Source organism: Clarias gariepinus, chromosome 22 (genome assembly GCF_024256425.1).
Source record: "Clarias gariepinus isolate MV-2021 ecotype Netherlands chromosome 22, CGAR_prim_01v2, whole genome shotgun sequence".
Taxonomy (NCBI): domain Eukaryota; kingdom Metazoa; phylum Chordata; class Actinopteri; order Siluriformes; family Clariidae; genus Clarias; species Clarias gariepinus.
The window spans coordinates 2,061,737-2,079,533 of record NC_071121.1 but is presented as its reverse complement, the minus strand read 5'-3'; the positions used below and the strand labels follow the sequence as shown (position 1 = coordinate 2,079,533).

General features: G+C 38.3%; 1 protein-coding gene across 1 annotated transcript; it reads left to right on the top strand.

Annotated features, from left to right (window-relative positions):
- Positions 1 to 1,533: 1,533 nt before the first annotated feature.
- LOC128510395 (structural maintenance of chromosomes protein 1A) lies at positions 1,534 to 15,698 on the top strand. The gene is made up of 26 exons (XM_053482651.1): positions 1,534 to 1,953; positions 2,984 to 3,172; positions 3,624 to 3,736; positions 3,843 to 4,046; positions 4,174 to 4,412; positions 4,738 to 4,996; positions 5,087 to 5,227; positions 5,356 to 5,438; positions 5,522 to 5,621; positions 6,504 to 6,611; positions 7,553 to 7,738; positions 7,903 to 8,082; positions 8,383 to 8,529; positions 8,663 to 8,800; positions 8,896 to 9,012; positions 9,103 to 9,209; positions 10,390 to 10,531; positions 10,627 to 10,772; positions 10,863 to 11,016; positions 11,742 to 11,852; positions 12,404 to 12,560; positions 12,649 to 12,803; positions 12,939 to 13,090; positions 14,807 to 14,876; positions 14,969 to 15,079; positions 15,189 to 15,698. The coding sequence occupies exons 1-26, from the start codon at positions 1,845 to 1,847 to the stop codon at positions 15,267 to 15,269; spliced, it is 3,699 nt and encodes a 1,232-aa protein (XP_053338626.1). The 5' UTR covers positions 1,534 to 1,844; the 3' UTR covers positions 15,270 to 15,698.
- The last annotated feature ends 2,099 nt before the right edge of the window (positions 15,699 to 17,797 follow it).

Below are 17,797 nucleotides of genomic sequence, written 5' to 3'. Positions count from 1 at the left end.
ATTACCATCTCAGGGAGTTTTTCCTTGCCACTGTTGCCTGCGGCTTGCTCACCAGGGACGATCTGCTCATCTTGATTCATGCACACTTACATTCCATACCGACTTAAATAATTCTTTTGATTGTGTAAAGCTGCTTTGTGACAATGACAATTGTTAAAAGCACTATACAAATAAAATTAAATTGAATGAACTAGCTCTAGATGTCTGTACAGCCGAGTCACTGGCAAAGTTTAAGCAATGACTAAAGCCATATCTGTTTCTTAAATAAACTTTCTTCTTAAGCTTCTCACATCAAGGGGCTGCCACATAGCAGACCATCTGATCTGCACACAACTTGGCACAGGTTTTATGCCGGATGCCCTTCCTGACACAACCCTCCTATTTTTCTAACCAGGCCTGGGGCCCGGCACAACATGCTGGGTAGTATAGGGCGTGGCAACCACAGATGGCGGGGCTTGAACCCGGATCCTCAGACCTCCAAATCAACATATTTGGGTTAATCACCCATGACGTGGATGCCCTGTGCCTTTTGAAAAACATCTTCTTGCTGTTTAAAGATCTGTTTATAAGGACATCCCTGCTATTCTATAGGTCTACCTCGATGAGTTGTTGCTCCTAAAGCCACTAAAGGACATTTAATACAGTTTTATTTATATAGCACTTTTAACAATGGTTGTTGTCACAAGGCAGCTTTACAGAATCAAAATAAAAGTAAAGAGATCAGTATGAAATGTCTGAGGAAATATGTATAAATCATAATGATCAGATCGTCCCTGATGTGTCTGAGGGAAAAACTCCCTGAGATGGCAATAGGAAAAAACTTTGAGAGGAACCAGACTCAACAAGGACCAAACTTTAACTATTGTAAACCAATTCTAATCCTGGCTTTAGGATAATATCCAGACTTTAATCTCAGTATAAATTAATTCTTATTTTAAACACAACTGCAGTAAGTAACCTTAATCCTAATTTAATGCCCAGATTAAACAAATCCTAATCTTAGAATGTATTTTAAATACTAAGCTTTACCTAAAAAATATTATTAATTGTAGTCATAACTTAAACCAAAGTAAAGCCTATCCTGATTCTTATCTTAGTTTTACTAAAATTTGAACCTAAATCTAAACTTAACCTTTTAAGTAAAGTTGCAGTCGTTTTATTTTATTTTATTTCTTTTTTTATTTTTGAATACGACCTATAAACACATTTAACATCACAACCCTGTGTTGTTGTGTCACAGAAATTGTCATTTAATTCTATCATGATGGTGATATTGAGAGTATATTTTGCCATAATCATTTTTGTTTAAAAAACAGACCACTATGTTATTGTTATGAAGTGTTTCTTTTGTAAAAATCAATTTTATATCCATACAGCATAATGTCATTGTTCTTCTGCGTATTCTTTCTCGAAATATCGCGAGAGTTTACCTTACAAGCTGTACTTGGTTCCGAAATCTCGCGAGATCTAATTTGCCTGGTAGGTTTGTTTGTGTGCTATCGAAATCTCGCGAGAATATGCGATAACGTTTTGTACTGGGCGCGCAAGAAAAGTGTGTTTATTTTTCCGCGTCCGCTGCAAGTTTCACAAAATTGCAGCGGAACTGTTAAAAATAGTAAAATTTATTATTTTTGTTGTTATCGATTGTCGTGCAAATGCGTTTGGGTTTGATTCCAGTACCGCTAATGACGTTTTGATATTCGCTTTCATACATTGGTGTTAGCATCGGAGCTAACTGGCTAAGCTAGCAAGGGTGCTAGCAACTCGTTACGTTATTTACGCAGGTTTTTTTTTATTTTGTATGCTTGGTTTTTTGTAATTAAGGTACATTTCAGGAGAATAAAATGGGTTATTTAAAATTAATCGAGATAGAAAATTTTAAGTCGTACAAAGGAAGACAAATAATCGGGCCTTTCCACAAGTTTACTGCGATTATTGGACCGAATGGATCAGGTGAGACTGACACCAGATCAGCCGAAATCATTATTCAATTAAATACCAATCTTTTTATGATTTTTTTAAATTTTAGCTATATATATATATATATATAATAATTGTATGTATACTCAAGCTATTGGTTATGGTAAAGTTACAGTAGATATTTATAGAAAATTAATTATAATATAAATATAGTCAACTCTCTTTATTTTGGAGTAAATATGAATGTGTATTGTTGAAGCTGGACTGTAGCTGTGACATCCTGGATGCTATTGCCCTGTACGCTCACCCTCCACTTTATTGGGAACACCTGGTCATTCATGTAAGAGCAGCAGATCAAGAGCTTCAGGTCAACACCAGAATAAAGATCTGTGTGACTTTAAAACATGGTGTGGTTTATCGGTCGGTAAAAGAAAAAAGGGATGGAATAACTGACGTATCGGATTGTGACTTGTCTGAGCTGCAGGGAAGTCTGTGATAGGGACAGGAATCACCAGTTACCACCGATACAATATTATCACGATACCTCTGTGCTGATTCGATTAAAATTGCAATTGTATGACGATTTTATACATTTCTGTTTTCTTGTTGGTGCATCATACTTTTGTCTGGGTTCTTTGAGTTGATCAGACATTTACTTTCTTTAATAAAAGGGTTCTAACATAGGCGAACATAATCTCATATGGTTCTAACCACAAGCTTTTTAGGAGATCCTTAAATGATGTACCTAAGGATGGGTTCCAAACATTTTACAAGGTTTTTGTTTTACCTTAAACTATTTGAAGAACTCTTGATTATTTTATAAACGCTAAAAAGGTATAATTTTGACCTTGAGCTTCGAGCTTCCTCAATAAGTGGTCTTTGTGGCTTTAAACCAGGAAACAATTTTTTCAGAGGTTAAAAGAAAAGAAGTTTATCAAACACTTGTTTGTAGATCGAAAACCGAAATCGAAGCAAAACTGTGTTTATAGGCTCCGCCTCTGGAAAAAAAAATGACAGAATGCATTCTCAGTTTTTTGTGCATTTTTTTCTTCTCCCCTTTCAGGCAAGTCAAACCTCATGGACGCCATCAGCTTTGTGCTGGCGGAGAAAACCAGCAACTTGCGTGTGAAAACACTGAAGGATCTGATCCACGGCGCCCCTGTGGGGAAGCCGGCGGCGAACCGCGCCTTTGTCAGCATGGTGTACCAGGAGAACAGCGGGGAAGAGCGCGCCTTCACCAGAGTCATCATCGGTAAGGCCAGACATGACGGCGTACGCCCACACACTGCTGTGTGCACACGTGTAACAGATACACTGTTGACCTGACTGGAATAAAGGAGTACAAATTGTTTACTTACGTTTAATGGCTTATTTAAAAAGTAAAAAAAGCAATAAAATAAAGTTATATGGAATGAACTCTTATTATAAGTAATTAATTAAATCTATTGTCCCCTCTTTTTTCACTTTCTTTCCCCCTCCCATTCTCCATCTCTCTTTCCCTCTCTCTGTTTCCCCATCTTTCTGTCTCTATTTTTCTTTGTTTTTTTTTTCTTTTTTTCAACTGTTCTCTTTTCCATCCTTCATTCATAATTTCTAATTTCAAATCTCATGTTTTCTGTTTTCTTTATTTTTCTTTTTCATCCTTTTTCTTCTTCTTTCTCTCTCTTTGTCTGTTTTCCTCCATCTTTCTCTCTCTTTCTCAGGCTCCTCATCAGAATATCGCATCAATAGTAAAGTAGTGGGATTACCCGAGTACAGCGAGGAGCTGGAGAAACTCGGCATTCTCATCAAGGCCAGGAACTTCCTGGTGTTTCAGGTCAGATGTCTTTGAGTCTGTACACTTTATTATGTACACCTGCACTTTAATACCTGATCTAGTACCCAAACGTTTAAACTAATTTCCTGATTATCGTGGCTCACAGGGTGCAGTAGAGTCCATCGCCATGAAGAACCCGAAAGAGCGCACGGCCCTGTTCGAGGAGATCTCTCGCTCCGGGGAGCTGGCTCAGGAGTATGACCGGCGCAAGAAGGAGATGGTGAAGGCCGAGGAGGACACGCAGTTCAACTACCACCGCAAGAAGAACATCGCTGCTGAGCGCAAAGAGGCCAAGCAGGAGAAAGAGGAGGTTTTTCGGATTTTATCGTGTTATTGTTTACACAGGAACTAATTTCTCAGAGCTGTTTATTTCCTGCACATGTAGCATTATTTGTTTATTTATTAATTTATTTATGTTTTCTTTTCCCCCCTCTCAGGCCGAGCGTTACCAGAGGCTGAAGGACGAAGTCGTGCGCGCAAACGTACAGCTGCAGCTCTTCAAGCTCTATCACAATGAGTGCGAGATAGAGAAACTGAACCGCGAGCTGGGACAGCGCAACAAGGAGATCGATAAGGACCGCAAACGCATGGACCGCATAGAGGACGAGCTAAAGGAGAAGAAGAAGGAGCTCGGGAGGATGATGAGAGATCAACAGACCGTAGAGAAAGAGATCAAGTAAGTGATTTAGGGAGGAGGTTAAAAGGGGGAGGGTCAACAATTCATATATACATTTGTATAAATGTGCGTACCTCAAAATGAGCTTTTAACAAATTTAGGTTCAATAGATGATTTTCTACTTTTACTAGAAATAAAGAAAGCTAAATAAAAAAAATAACCTAAAAAATAACCTCCAACCATAGCGTTTTCAAGCTTTATTTCTATTAACACTGCTCGTAATCATTATCATATTAGGAATTTTTTTTATCTTAATGTCAAAGATGACATTCGAGGCTTTGAGTGATGATGGCTCATACACATGGTTTGTTTCTCCTGCCGAAAGGGAGAAGGACGCAGAGCTGAACCAGAAGCGGCCGCAGTACATCAAGGCGAAAGAAAACACGGCTCACAAGATCAAGAAGCTAGAAGCCGCACGTAAATCCCTTCAAAACGCCCAGAAGTGCTACAAAAAGCGCAAGGCGGACATGGACGAGCTGGAGCGCGAGCAGAGGGCTGTGGAGACAGCCCGGCAGGAGTTCGAGGAGCGTATGGAGGAGGAGGCGCAGAGTCAAGGCCAGGACCTGCAGCTTGAAGAGAACCAGGTACAATACCGACTCGTGCTCATATCGATCTTTTTTTTTTTTTAATTTATGTATTTGTACACAGATCTCAGTGAACACTTTGTGTTCCAGGTCAAAGCGTATCACCGTCTGAAAGAAGAGGCTAGCAAACGAGCCGCTACACTCGCCCAGGAGCTGGAGAAGTTTAACCGCGACCAGAAAGCCGACCAGGACCGCCTAGATCTGGAGGAGAGAAAGAAAGTGGAGACGGAGGTACTGTGTGTGTGTGTGTGTGTGTGTGGGGGGGGGGGGGGTGGAATGGGGGGGTAGTTGAGAGGAAAGGACGTTGTGGGCAAGAGTCTCAGGACGTAGCTTTATGTTCAGATGTTGTCTCGTCACAGGCGAAGATCAAGCAGAAGATCAGAGAGATTGAGGAGAACCAGAAGCGTATTGAGAAGCTCGACGATTACATCACGACCAGCAGGTACACCGTTAAAACTACTCAGCATGGGTACTTTAACCCTGCTAGGTGATGTCTGGTGTCATTATTATCTTCCTGTATTACAGACAGTCTCTGGATGAACAGAAGAGGATGGAGGAGGAGCTCACGGATGAGGTGGAGCAAGCCAAGAGGAGGATTGATGAGATTAACATGGAGCTTAACCAGGTACGCTATAAACATGGGCCAGTTCTCAGGTCTCGGCTCCGCTTACTTAACTACAGTAAGTCCCCAACTTATGAACATTCGAGTTATGAATTTTCCGCAGAAGCGAACAGACCCCGGATCTACAAACATTCGTAGATGCGACAAATCGCCAAAGTAGCTCACGTGACTTGTACAAAAAATAGACACTGCAGTGCACCAGTAGCCAATATTTATAATTATATGTAATATTTTCAGTGTGTAAGTGAAGGTATAAAATGTCCAAAGTCCGGCGGGAGAAATGAGTCAGCCTCACCGATTTCAATTAATCACTCCGGGAGCACGATGATAGAAAATGTCTGTCCTGTAAATCTGTCCTGTTGGAAAATATCCCTAATTTCAGGAAAATCCTTAACAAAACATAGTTCACAGTCTAATAGAATTGAAAAACAGCTCTGCGACAATTGGCGTCCAGGATTCCCCTCACGATTTCAAAGCGCAGAGACAACACTCTTAAATTTCACGCAAGAGATTCATTTCTTTAGGTGCGGTTACAGTTTTTGTCCACATAATGTCAGTATGGGGAAAGGGGACAGAGATTTCGTCATGTGGATTGGTATGCTTTACATTGTCTATTCTTGTCAAAGGCGTATAAGACTCACTTTATCAGACTTAAGCACAGATCCGACTTGTGAACATGCTCTTGGAACGTATTTTGTTCGTAAGTCAGGGACTACCAGGGGCAATCTAATCATTTGATTCATACACATTTTTCACAGCTGCGTCGCAACAATGACATTTGTTAAAAGCGCTATACAAATAAAATGTAATTGAATTGAACTACCTGTATTGAGAAAAGAATCTTATTGCTGTTTTTTTTTTTCTTCTTCTTCTTTTTCTGTGCAGGTGATGGAGCAGCTCGGTGACGCCCGTATAGACAGACAGGAGAACAGCAGACAGCAGCGCAAAGCCGAGATCATGGAGAGCATCAAAAGACTCTACCCTGGATCAGTGGTACGTATAAACAGGCTGGTTTGTTCCAGGATGTTTCTGGTCACCTTTTTGTATACTTTAATAAGTGACAAAGAGAAGTGTGTTAGGTTAAAGGCTAACATGTACTCTTACCGTCACTCTACTATTTATTAGCCATCTAATTAGTAAAGCTTTGCTAGTTTGCTAATGGATGAACAGCTAACTGTGTTGAGTGATGTACAGTGCTGTGCAGAAATCTTGGGTAGCACAAATGTTGTTATATATGTAAGTTTATGGTATCTACATTTTAATGTACAAATCCAATCACCATTTCCAAACATACATAGGAGAATATTTGCATATCTTTAAAGAAAGTTACATATTACGTGATGGATCAGTTTTTAGAGGCAAAAACAAGAAAAAAAATCCATAAATGTCTTCCTACAGAAAACCTCATCTGGTCAACATTCTTTTCTGTAGAGTGTCCATTGTATATGTCTCTGTGACTGAGCTACTCTACGACGCGTCCTTTATTTCTCTTCTGCCTCCACATTTTAGCATTTGGTAGATTTATTTATACAGAGAAACTTTCTCTGCTTTCTCTAGGAAAAAAACATATTTTCTGCATGAATTAACCATAATCTAGGCTCATGGGTTTTGCATGAAAATAGAAAGGCGCAAGTGTGACAAAGTTACCAGAAGAACTCTGGCATTATCTTCTACCACGCCCAGTAAAACCTACCGGCTGCTTTACTTATAAACACTTATAAGCACTACTGATTATTTGCAAGCATATACCCAAGACTTTTTTTTTTCAACCCCACAGTCAAGTCAGCGTTCCTGAAAATCTTTGACGGCACGTAAACTAAAACTGCAAAGAAACAAAGTTGTTATTAATGTTATCCAATGTTATCCACTGTGATTAAGCACTGATGATGATAATAATAATAATAATAATAATAATAATTCTGTTTTCTCTCCAGTACGGGAGGCTCATAGACCTGTGCCAGCCCACTCAGAAGAAGTATCAGATCGCTGTAACCAAAGTGCTGGGCAAGAACATGGACGCTATCATTGTGGACTCGGAGAAGACCGGCCGTGACTGCATCCAGTACATCAAAGAGCAGAGAGGAGAACCGGAAACCTTCTTACCTCTGGACTATCTTGAGGTGCTTTGTGCAGATGTGTAGTCGAAATTAGATGTGTGATGTGCTTGTTTGTTTGTTTATTCATTTATTTATGTGTTTGGTTAGAAAGGAAGCACTCTTCTCATATAAAGGGACATTTTATCGTTAATCATAAATCAGCTAATTCGTTATCGTATCATCGTCAGGTCAAACCTACAGACGAGAAGCTGCGTGAGCTGCGCGGCGCCAAACTGGTGATCGACGTCATCCGCTACGAGCCGCCACAGATCAAGAAAGCTCTGCAGTACGCCTGCGGGAACGCGCTCGTGTGCGAGAACGTCGAGGATGCTCGCAGGATCGCTTTCGGAGGACCGTACAGGCACAAGGTAGCTCCATCGACCCATCCATCCATAAACATGTAGAAAATCCATCCGTAACATTTTTACTGAACATAACTTATTTAAAATACTACAGTCAGTGTTGTCCAAGAAATAAATCTTTTAATAAAAATAAAAAGTGGGATTATTGATTTAAGTAACACTGAGGGAAAATTAATCAGCAAATCACATGATGTTCTATGCTTTTTTTTTAAATATATTTTTTGCTCGTTTTGAGTGAGTGACTGTACAACTGAAACTGGTTCATGGATGAATAATGCTAATCTGCTTCGCATCGTTTGTTCACAGACCGTCGCTCTAGACGGGACTCTGTTCCAGAAGTCTGGTGTGATCTCCGGAGGTGCCAGCGACCTGAAGGCCAAAGCTCGCCGCTGGGACGAGAAAGCCGTGGACAAGCTAAAGGACAGGAAAGAGAAACTCACAGATGAACTCAAGGTGAAAATGGGCGAAAAAAAAAAAATATATATATATATATATATATATATAAAAATCTTTCTTGGATGTTTTTGAGTAAGGCTAGAATGTGGAGGGAAATGAGATGACTGATTGATGTGTCTGTCCTGTGTAGGAGCAAATGAAGGCGAAAAGAAAGGAGGCGGAGCTTCGTCAGGTGCAGTCTCAGGCTCACGGGCTGCAGATGAGGCTGAAGTACTCTCAAAGCGACCTCGAGCAGACCAAAACGCGCCACCTGTCTTTAAACATGCAGGTAACGTTATATACAAAGAAAAGAAAGTTGAGCATAATGTCATGACACAGCTGCATTTACAATTTCTTCTTCTTCTTCTTATTATTATTATTTAGGAAAAATCCAAGCTAGAAAGCGAACTGGCCAACTTTGGTCCCCGTATCAATGACATCAAGAGGATCATCCAGTCACGTGAGAGGGAAATGAAGGAGCTGAAAGACCGCATGAACCTGGTACAAGAAAATATGGTCTTATGTTTTTATATATTTCAGGACAAAATGTGTAGGTTTAAACAATTTCTTGTTGTTTTTATTATTTTTTAGGTTGAGGACGAAGTGTTTTTGGAGTTCTGCAAAGAGATCGGTGTGAGGAACATTCGCGAGTTTGAAGAGGAGAAAGTGAAAAGGCAAAACGAGATCGCAAAGAAGCGGTAAGAGAAATCAGCAACTTCTCCAGTGTCTGGCTTTTTTTTTTTCTTTTTTGTTTGTCATGAACATAATGTGATGTGGAAAAGTTTTCTGTATCTTGAGTGTTTTTTGAAAATTATTGTTAAGTTGGCGACTGAAGGACTGCATTGTGAGAAGATGGAGTTTACTTAAATGTAAATTATGCATAGACAAAATATTAATCCTTAATTTAGAGCGCTTATTCCTTAATTTATTAGTACAGTTCAATGATGTTAGGGAGTTTTAAGTAAAAAAAAAAAATAAATAAAATTGCACTTTGAATTAATGGTCATGATAGTGTTCAGTTAGAGAAGTATAAAAAAAAAAGTAATTTAACACTTAAAATGCATTCATTCTTGATTAATAGTTTTAACAATAATTATTTGTTGCCTAATTTGTGACGAAAAAAAAAAAACTACTTTTGACTTTCCTCTGCTTTTTATTTTAAGGAATTTTATTCCAAAGCTAAAAAGAGTGTTAAACAGCACTTAAATGCAAAACCACTCTGTTGATAATCGACTGTTACATTTTAATTTTAATCAGTTTGTCTGATTTGTTTTCAGAACACCGGAAAAATTATTAATTTAAAATTGCTAGGGCTTAATTTCCTTATATATTTAATAAAAAATTGATTTTTTTTTTTGCAGTGATTACTTGGATTATATACGTGATAAAAAAAATTCTCTGTGCAAATTTTCTAAATCTTTCTTAAGTCAACAATTAATTATCAATTTAATAGTAAAATGATGAGGGGGGACTAAAAAAAAATTCTTAAACATTTCTAACAGCATAGTCCCAGCATGTTAGACAAATACTTTTAAACAATCAGATAAAAAAAAAATTTTTTTTAAGGTGTGCTCAAAAAATTGTGCTCAACTCTGTCCTCATTCATTATTTAAAAACAAGGCCTTAAATAATTCACCATATAGCACACTGCAGCCTAAACTGCTAGCCTGCCTTCTTGTGGTGTGCAAGTTAATAAATATACGAGATATGGAGAGATATTATGCAAAACAAACAAAGCATTATAATTTAACTGGTTAAAATTGTAACCACAATTAACTGATTAATGATGGATCCTGAATATTAATCCTCCCAGCCCACATGCTCGCCGGGATTTTTCAGAATTGTGTATATATATATTGCTCATTCCGATCTCCTCAGCTTGGAGTTCGAGACTCAGAAGACTCGTCTAGCGATCCAGCTGGATTACGAGAAGAACCAGCTGAAGGAGGACCAGGAGAAAGTCATCATGTGGGAGCAGACAGTGAAGAAGGACGAGAGCGAGATCGAAAGATTAAAGAAGGTGAGGGATGATGTTAGTAAGATTTACCGTGTTAAACATGACCGACTCGTAGTCGAAACCGCTGTTTGATCGTGTGTTTGTTTTGTGTTAAACAGGAGGAGCAGAGGCACATGAAGATCATCGATGAGACCATGGCTCAGCTTCAGGACCTGAAGAATCAGCACCTCACCAAGAAGTCAGAGGTGAACGACAAAAACCATGAAATGGAAGAAATCCGTAAGAAACTCGGCGGAGCCAACAAGTGAGTTTTTTTTTTATAGGTGACTAGCCAGCTAATATTCTTTGCTTCTTTGGTCCATAAATATAATTATGTGCGGTTTTGTGTGTTTAGAGAGCTGACCCAGCTTCAGAAGGAGGTCACGGCCATTGAAACGAAGCTGGAGCAGAAGCGCAGTGACAGACACAACCTGCTCCAGGCCTGTAAAATGCAGGACATCAAACTTCCTCTCAAATCAGGAACCATGGACGACATCAGTCAGGAGGAGGTAGTGTGTTCGATGGATTTGTTTCATAACTACAGGTTTCACACAATACATCATAACGAAATCTCCCAACGACCTATAAAATAAATTTATTTAAATTCTATACTTTTCTTTACTTACTAATACAGTGAAAACCTCTAAAATTTTCTCTTTAGATTTTTTTTTTAAGTAAGGAACTATACTACACAAAAGAACATGCAAGGGTGTTTATTGTTATAAAATTAAACTGTATAAGAGGGAAAATAAAAACTATGATGAAATATGGGCGTTTCAGGGAGATGTATCGCTTCCATTTTTCCAAAATTTCTTCAGACTTATCTTCCGGTAGACTCATGGACAGAGTAATCTTTTTTCAATATTAAAATGTTTTTATATATATCATACCAATCTTCAATAGTTGGACTATCTGGATTACAACATTTTCTGGTTATAGCCTTTAGAGCAGCTAGATGAAGGGCTCATCTCAGCTAAAAGTAATGTTTTTCCCAAATATTTTGACTAATTCTGTGTAGATTTTAGACCAAGGTTCCCCCCCCACACAGTGCCTGAAAGTCACTTATTGTCTTCCACAGATTATTCTTAAATAAATAATTTTAACATCGGCTGTGTTTGAGTTCAGCCTTACGAAAACCTTATTATATACATCGGACTGGCTTCTGACCAGTGTGTTTGTAAGCCATAGCGCCTAGTAGAGTGCATGTTAAAGTACTGATTCTTTACATTTACAGGGAAGCTCCCAGGAAGAAAGTATGAATAGCAGCCAGAAAACGTCCAGCTCCGTTTTAGCCAAAGAGGCTCTGATTGAGATCGACTACAGCAGCCTGTCTGAAGACCTGAAGGTAAACAAACATGCAGCAATGATTGATTGATTGATCAATTAATTGACTTTTTTTTTCATTCTTTGTTTTTTTTTCTCTCATCACCAAGAGTAATGTTGAAGAATGTTGAGTTCAAGGAAAACTAATTCTTTTGAGCATTTCATGCAAAACTTTGAGTCACCTTGAACAGACAAAGGATCCCTGAATCTGTATGAAATAGATTGTGAGGAAATAATTTAGTTTAACAATGTAATGAATCAGTCCTCCTACAGTAATTTTTATCTTTCTGAGAAACCATCATGTTCTTTTTTATAGAATGAATTATATCTATGTAAAAAAAAAAAAAAAAAAAAGAATTACTAGACAGTGGCTGGGTTATTGGGTACGTTCCTTTTTAACAGCTTCTCTAAGACAGAAGCAGTACAAAGTACAAATGTTTATATATATACACATACAAAATATTTTACTTTGCAACAGCAGCAAAGCTCAAGATGTCACCTCAACGATCGTCAGTCATCGAACGTGATAAATTCTGTTATTATATTTTCGGTGTTTGTGTTATATTTCCCCAGGACTCGCTGTCTGAGGAAGAGATTAAAGGTGAGATGAGCACCCTTCAGCAGAGGCTTAACGAGCAACAGAGCATCCTCCAGAGGATCAGCGCTCCTAACATGAAGGCCATGGAGAAGCTGGAGAGCGTCCGAGACAAATTCCAGGAGACCAGCGACGGTGAGAGATGATTTAGTTCTTCTTTAGGTTCCTCATGAGGTTCTATAAAGAACTACCATAACGCATAACAAACATAACGTTGTTTCAGAATTCGAAGCCGCCAGGAAGAGAGCAAAGAAAGCCAAGCAGGCGTTCGAGCAGATCAAGAAGGAGAGGTTCGATCGCTTCCACGCCTGCTTCGAGTCCGTCTCTACAAACATTGATGAGATCTACAAAGCGCTCTCGCGGAACAGCAGTGCTCAGGTAAACAAACACACACACACGGCTATGAAAGGCTTAGTGGTTTAGACTGAAGGAATTCCTTGTTTTTCTGCTGAGAACTCCCTGTCGAGGGGAGAGAAGTCGGCCTCGTGTTAATTCCCCCTTTTGTAATTGCAGGCTTTTCTCGGCCCGGAGAACCCAGAGGAACCGTACCTCGATGGGATCAACTATAACTGCGTGGCCCCTGGGAAACGTTTTAGACCCATGGATAATTTATCAGGAGGAGAGAAGACCGTGGCCGCTCTCGCTTTACTCTTCGCCATCCACAGGTGAGGAAGTTACGTCAGGTCGTCCACAGACTCTCAACTCAAATTTATTTGTATATCACTTTAACAACAGGAATGCCCCAAAGTGCTTTATTTAAATAATAAAATAATATAAAAAGTAGGGATGCACCGAAATTTCGGCCACCGAAAATTTTCGGCCGAAATAGCATTATCGGTTTCGGCCGAAACGTAAGAAAGCGCCGAAAATAAAAGCCGAAATTGTCGCCACGCCTCTCCCATCCTCCCGTCTCGTTCGCGCTGTCATTACGCATCAAACACGGAGTATGTCGGCGGTTTGGAAGCACTTGGAAGCAAGTTTTGTTATTGTTAAACAGCCTTATTACTGTTATTTATTATCAATAAAAGTTTGATTGCTTAATTAATTTGTAGTTTTTTTAATACAAACAAAAAGAAAATATTTTAAACATGTTTTTTAATGAAGCCATTTTGGGTTTCGGTATCGGTTTTCGGCCAAGTGCATCCAAAAATTTCGGTTTCGTTTTCGGCCCAGAATTTTCATTTCGGTGCATCCCTAATAAAAAGACATACCACAGACATGTCTAATCTAATCGTATATATAAAATCAACATCTTATGTTGGTTTAGACAGCAGACAAAAAAAAAATGTGAGTTTTAAGATGGGACTTAAACACCCTCCGTGATGTGGCCTCATGAATAGTCAAGGGTCATTCCACAATTTGGGTGCCGCTACAGAGAATGAACGATCACCTCTAAGCTTGCATTTAGGTTTAGGAACAGTCAGCAAAAGTTTATCTGATGATCTGAGAGACCGGGATGGAGCATAGGGCTAAAGCAGATCCAAGAGATAGGGCGGGGCAAGGCCGTGTCAACATTTAAACGTGACCAAAGGAATTTTTTAATTCATACGAAACTGTACCGGGAGTCAATGAAGAGAAGCCAGAACTGGAGAGATATGTTCTTTTTCACGGGTAGATGTCGAGCAGCAGAGTTTTGGATCAGCTGTAGTCGATGTAATGCTGTGTAGGAAACCCCAAAATACAAAGCATTGCAGTAATCGATGGCACCAGGACCAAATACCAAAACCTTGAATTCAGCGTGCCAAATTATAGTTATATTTATTTTATTTTATTTTCTATTTCTAAAGGCTCCATAAGTTTTATTTTATTCATTATTTTTTTTTATCTAATCAGAGTTGATCAGTGATTCCTGTGGTTTGACACGATTGAACTGCAGATTAGTTATGCAAATTAATCACTGTAGTGCAAAATATTAAATTATTGTACAGAATTGTGTTTGAGTGAAAAACACTTTTTTTGTATGAACACAAATATGTAACAAATACAAATTTTCAGTCTCTATCACTTGTAGAACTTCATTTATATATATATATATATATATATATATATATATATATATATAAGTGGTTTAGGATTGTGCACAACTAAACTTTAAATTTTATTTAATGTTAACCAACTTTACAAACTTTACTTTACTTTTTTTGTAAAACCAAGTAAAAGGCATTTATAATTGCCCTATGTCCAGTACGGATGTTTTGTTTTATTTGGCCTGGGGGGGAGTTTCAGGGTGGCACTGTTTTCACCAGGTTGACTGTTTTTTTTTTTTGTTTGTTTGTTTTTTTATTCTTTTGCGAATGATCCAGCAAACGAAATATTCAGTTAAGGTAATTTTTTTAACTTAATGTAGAGAAATGACTTTATGAATTTCTTCTCTCCTCCAGCTATAAACCCGCTCCGTTCTTCGTGCTCGATGAAATCGACGCCGCTCTGGACAACACCAATATCGGCAAGGTCAGTGTGTTTTCAGGATGCTGTTAAACGTATGCATAATTCACAAAACATTTTGTTTACGATGATGTCCATATTCGCGCTCAACCTTTCAGGTCGCTAACTACATCAAAGACCAGTCCATCGAAAACTTCCAGGCTATCGTCATCTCGCTGAAGGAGGAGTTTTACACCAAGGCTGACTCGCTCATCGGCGTATACCCCGAGGTAAGTAAACTCACTAACTCCTACACACACCTTTCTTTTCTCTGTAATATTATTCTAATAAAACTCACATAGCTGTTGTCTCTCTCTCTTTTTTTTCTCCCACTTACAGCAAGGAGACTGCGTTATCAGTAAGGTCCTGACCTTTGACCTTTCCCTGTATCCAGACGCAAACCCCAACCCTAACGAGTAGAATCTCAAACGCAGCCAGTTTTAAGTTTCATGTCCGCTCATTGGATTCAAATGTATTCTTTTTCCTCATCATGTTTTTCTTTTATATAGTCGCATAAACTTTTCTTGATATTTCTAACGTAGTTGAGTTTGTTCTTGTTTTTTAGACTTTAATCTTCTTGAGAACATCACTGTTACAATTTTAAGAGTGTACATGTCTAATTGTGATCCATGGATTCATATTAAATTAGAAATCTTCATCCTTACATATGACTCTTTTTGTACAATTATGTTTTTCAGTATGATCTGCATAAGCATGTTTTAGTCGTGGATTATAGCTAATTACAGATTGTCTTCAGAACCAAATTCATGTTTCTTTTGTTAAAATGAAGTGTAAAATCACTGTTTTTGACTATAAACTGCTTAATAAAGTAACCTTATTGAGGTCAGAGATCTGATTTTAAACGAGTTTGTTTTAGCTCACTTACAGTATCTACATGATATTAGCTGTTCATTTTCAGCACAGGGCTGATCAGGTTGTGACATTCATACTTGTATCGGTGAACAAAAAGTCTCTCTAAAAACAAACTAATCCTCAAAATTCATTTCATAATTTACATCCTGAAATTATTCAGCATTTTATCCAGAGGTGGAAGATAAAGTTAATTTACTTTTTGCCATTGCTGTACTTTACTTGAGTACATATTTCGCATATCTGTACTTGAGTAGTGTTATTAGTGGATACTTTTTACTTTTACTCCACTACATCATACAACAAATATATACTGTGTACTTTGTACTTGACTAGATTTCCATGTGGTGTTGTGTTACATGAAGGTGCGTTTCATGGGTCAAAATTTAAATCAAGTATCAGGTGTTTGAAATCATTTTCAGATTTCGATGAACACGTCATGTTCACAGGAGAGAGAGGCAGGTAGGCTTGATAATAAGCAAAGTTTTTTTTTTTGTACATGTCATGAAGTACAATTGTAAATAGACGACTTCTGCAAGTAGTATTTTTATGTAGAGTATCTCTGCTTTTACTCAAGTACAGGATTTGTCTACTTTACCCACCTCTGATTTTATTAGTGTTCTGGATGTGACATCATTTTACAAAAGTCTGCAGGTTTTCAATAGACTCTGGATTAATTTTTTTTATTATTATTAAATTTCTATTATAATGCTATGACTTATGTATTTTTCCTCAGTGGCAATGTTTACTCGAAATATTATTAAATCCTGCCCTTTCATACAGTTTATTACTATTATAAATAAGAACTACCCTGTAAGTGACATATGAGTATGGTCGGGGTCTGGCTTGGGGTTGGGCCGGGGTCGGTTAAGGCTGGCCTAGAGCCCAGGTGCAAAATTTGAGGTTAGTTGCTGCTGGTGCTGAGGACACTGCTGATGATGTTGCATGTCGCCACTTGCTTTTGAACCATCGATATGTCTACTTTAGGCAATAACTTCTCTGTGTATCTCTTGTTGATGATGAGGATGATGATTTTTATTATTAGTTATTGATATGAATTATTATTATACCTGTTAGTAAAGTTTGGCCACATTTACATTTCAGGTTAGGCCTGGTACAATGTTGGTAACATAAATGAGCAAAGACACACGTTTATGATTTAGCCACACCTACAAAAGAGCGCCGCTTGATTGTTGCTTGTGTTAACGCAGCTTCATTACCGACCACAGACAAACACTAACCTCTCCTTTTGTAGGGTCCCAATATTTTTTGTCCTGATTAAAATCACACTCAAGTCAGTAATATATAACAGGTGTGTAACAAATAAACAACTGAACGGTGTTAAACGTGTGTGTGTGTTGATTCATATGACTTTAACATGAATATATATGCACAAAAAATGACATTTAAAGAAAACATAATACTACACACACACGCATATGTATATATATATATATATATAGAGAGAGAGAGGATTTGCATGAGCATGAATGAATTTGCTCATATCCTGATTGATAAATGAGGCCTGATAGTCATAGTATTTCACACACACACACACTTTCTGCTACAGAACATTAAGCTCATGAGACATCAAGAATTCACTGCACGTTACATTGCAGACTCCCCAGGAATAGAGCTACGATCTAAAAATAGCTCCGAATGTGAAATCTGAACGGATGATCAGCGGCGCCCCCTGGGGTTCACGATGACTCTGTCTCAGTCAGTGTGTGGTGAGTCATGTTGGCAGGCTGTGTTAAACCAGCAGATTGATGACACAGATCATTCACAGTGTTTGTGAAAAAAGAAGGGAAGTGTGTTAGTAAGGTGTTCATGAGGACCAAAGTGCCGCTGCATCGCTCCTTAGGTGGAAGTCCTAGTGCAGCACGATCAGCTGGTTTGTGTGTAATGTACAGTAGGAACATGGAAACCATATCGATGAAAGAAGGTTAAAAACATCAGAATTAAAAAACTTACTAAATGAACCTTAGATGCTGTTAAAAATTATCATTTACACTGGTTTGTTCCTTATATATCGTGTTAAACTTGAACTCTTGAGGTTATGATATCACACCACCACC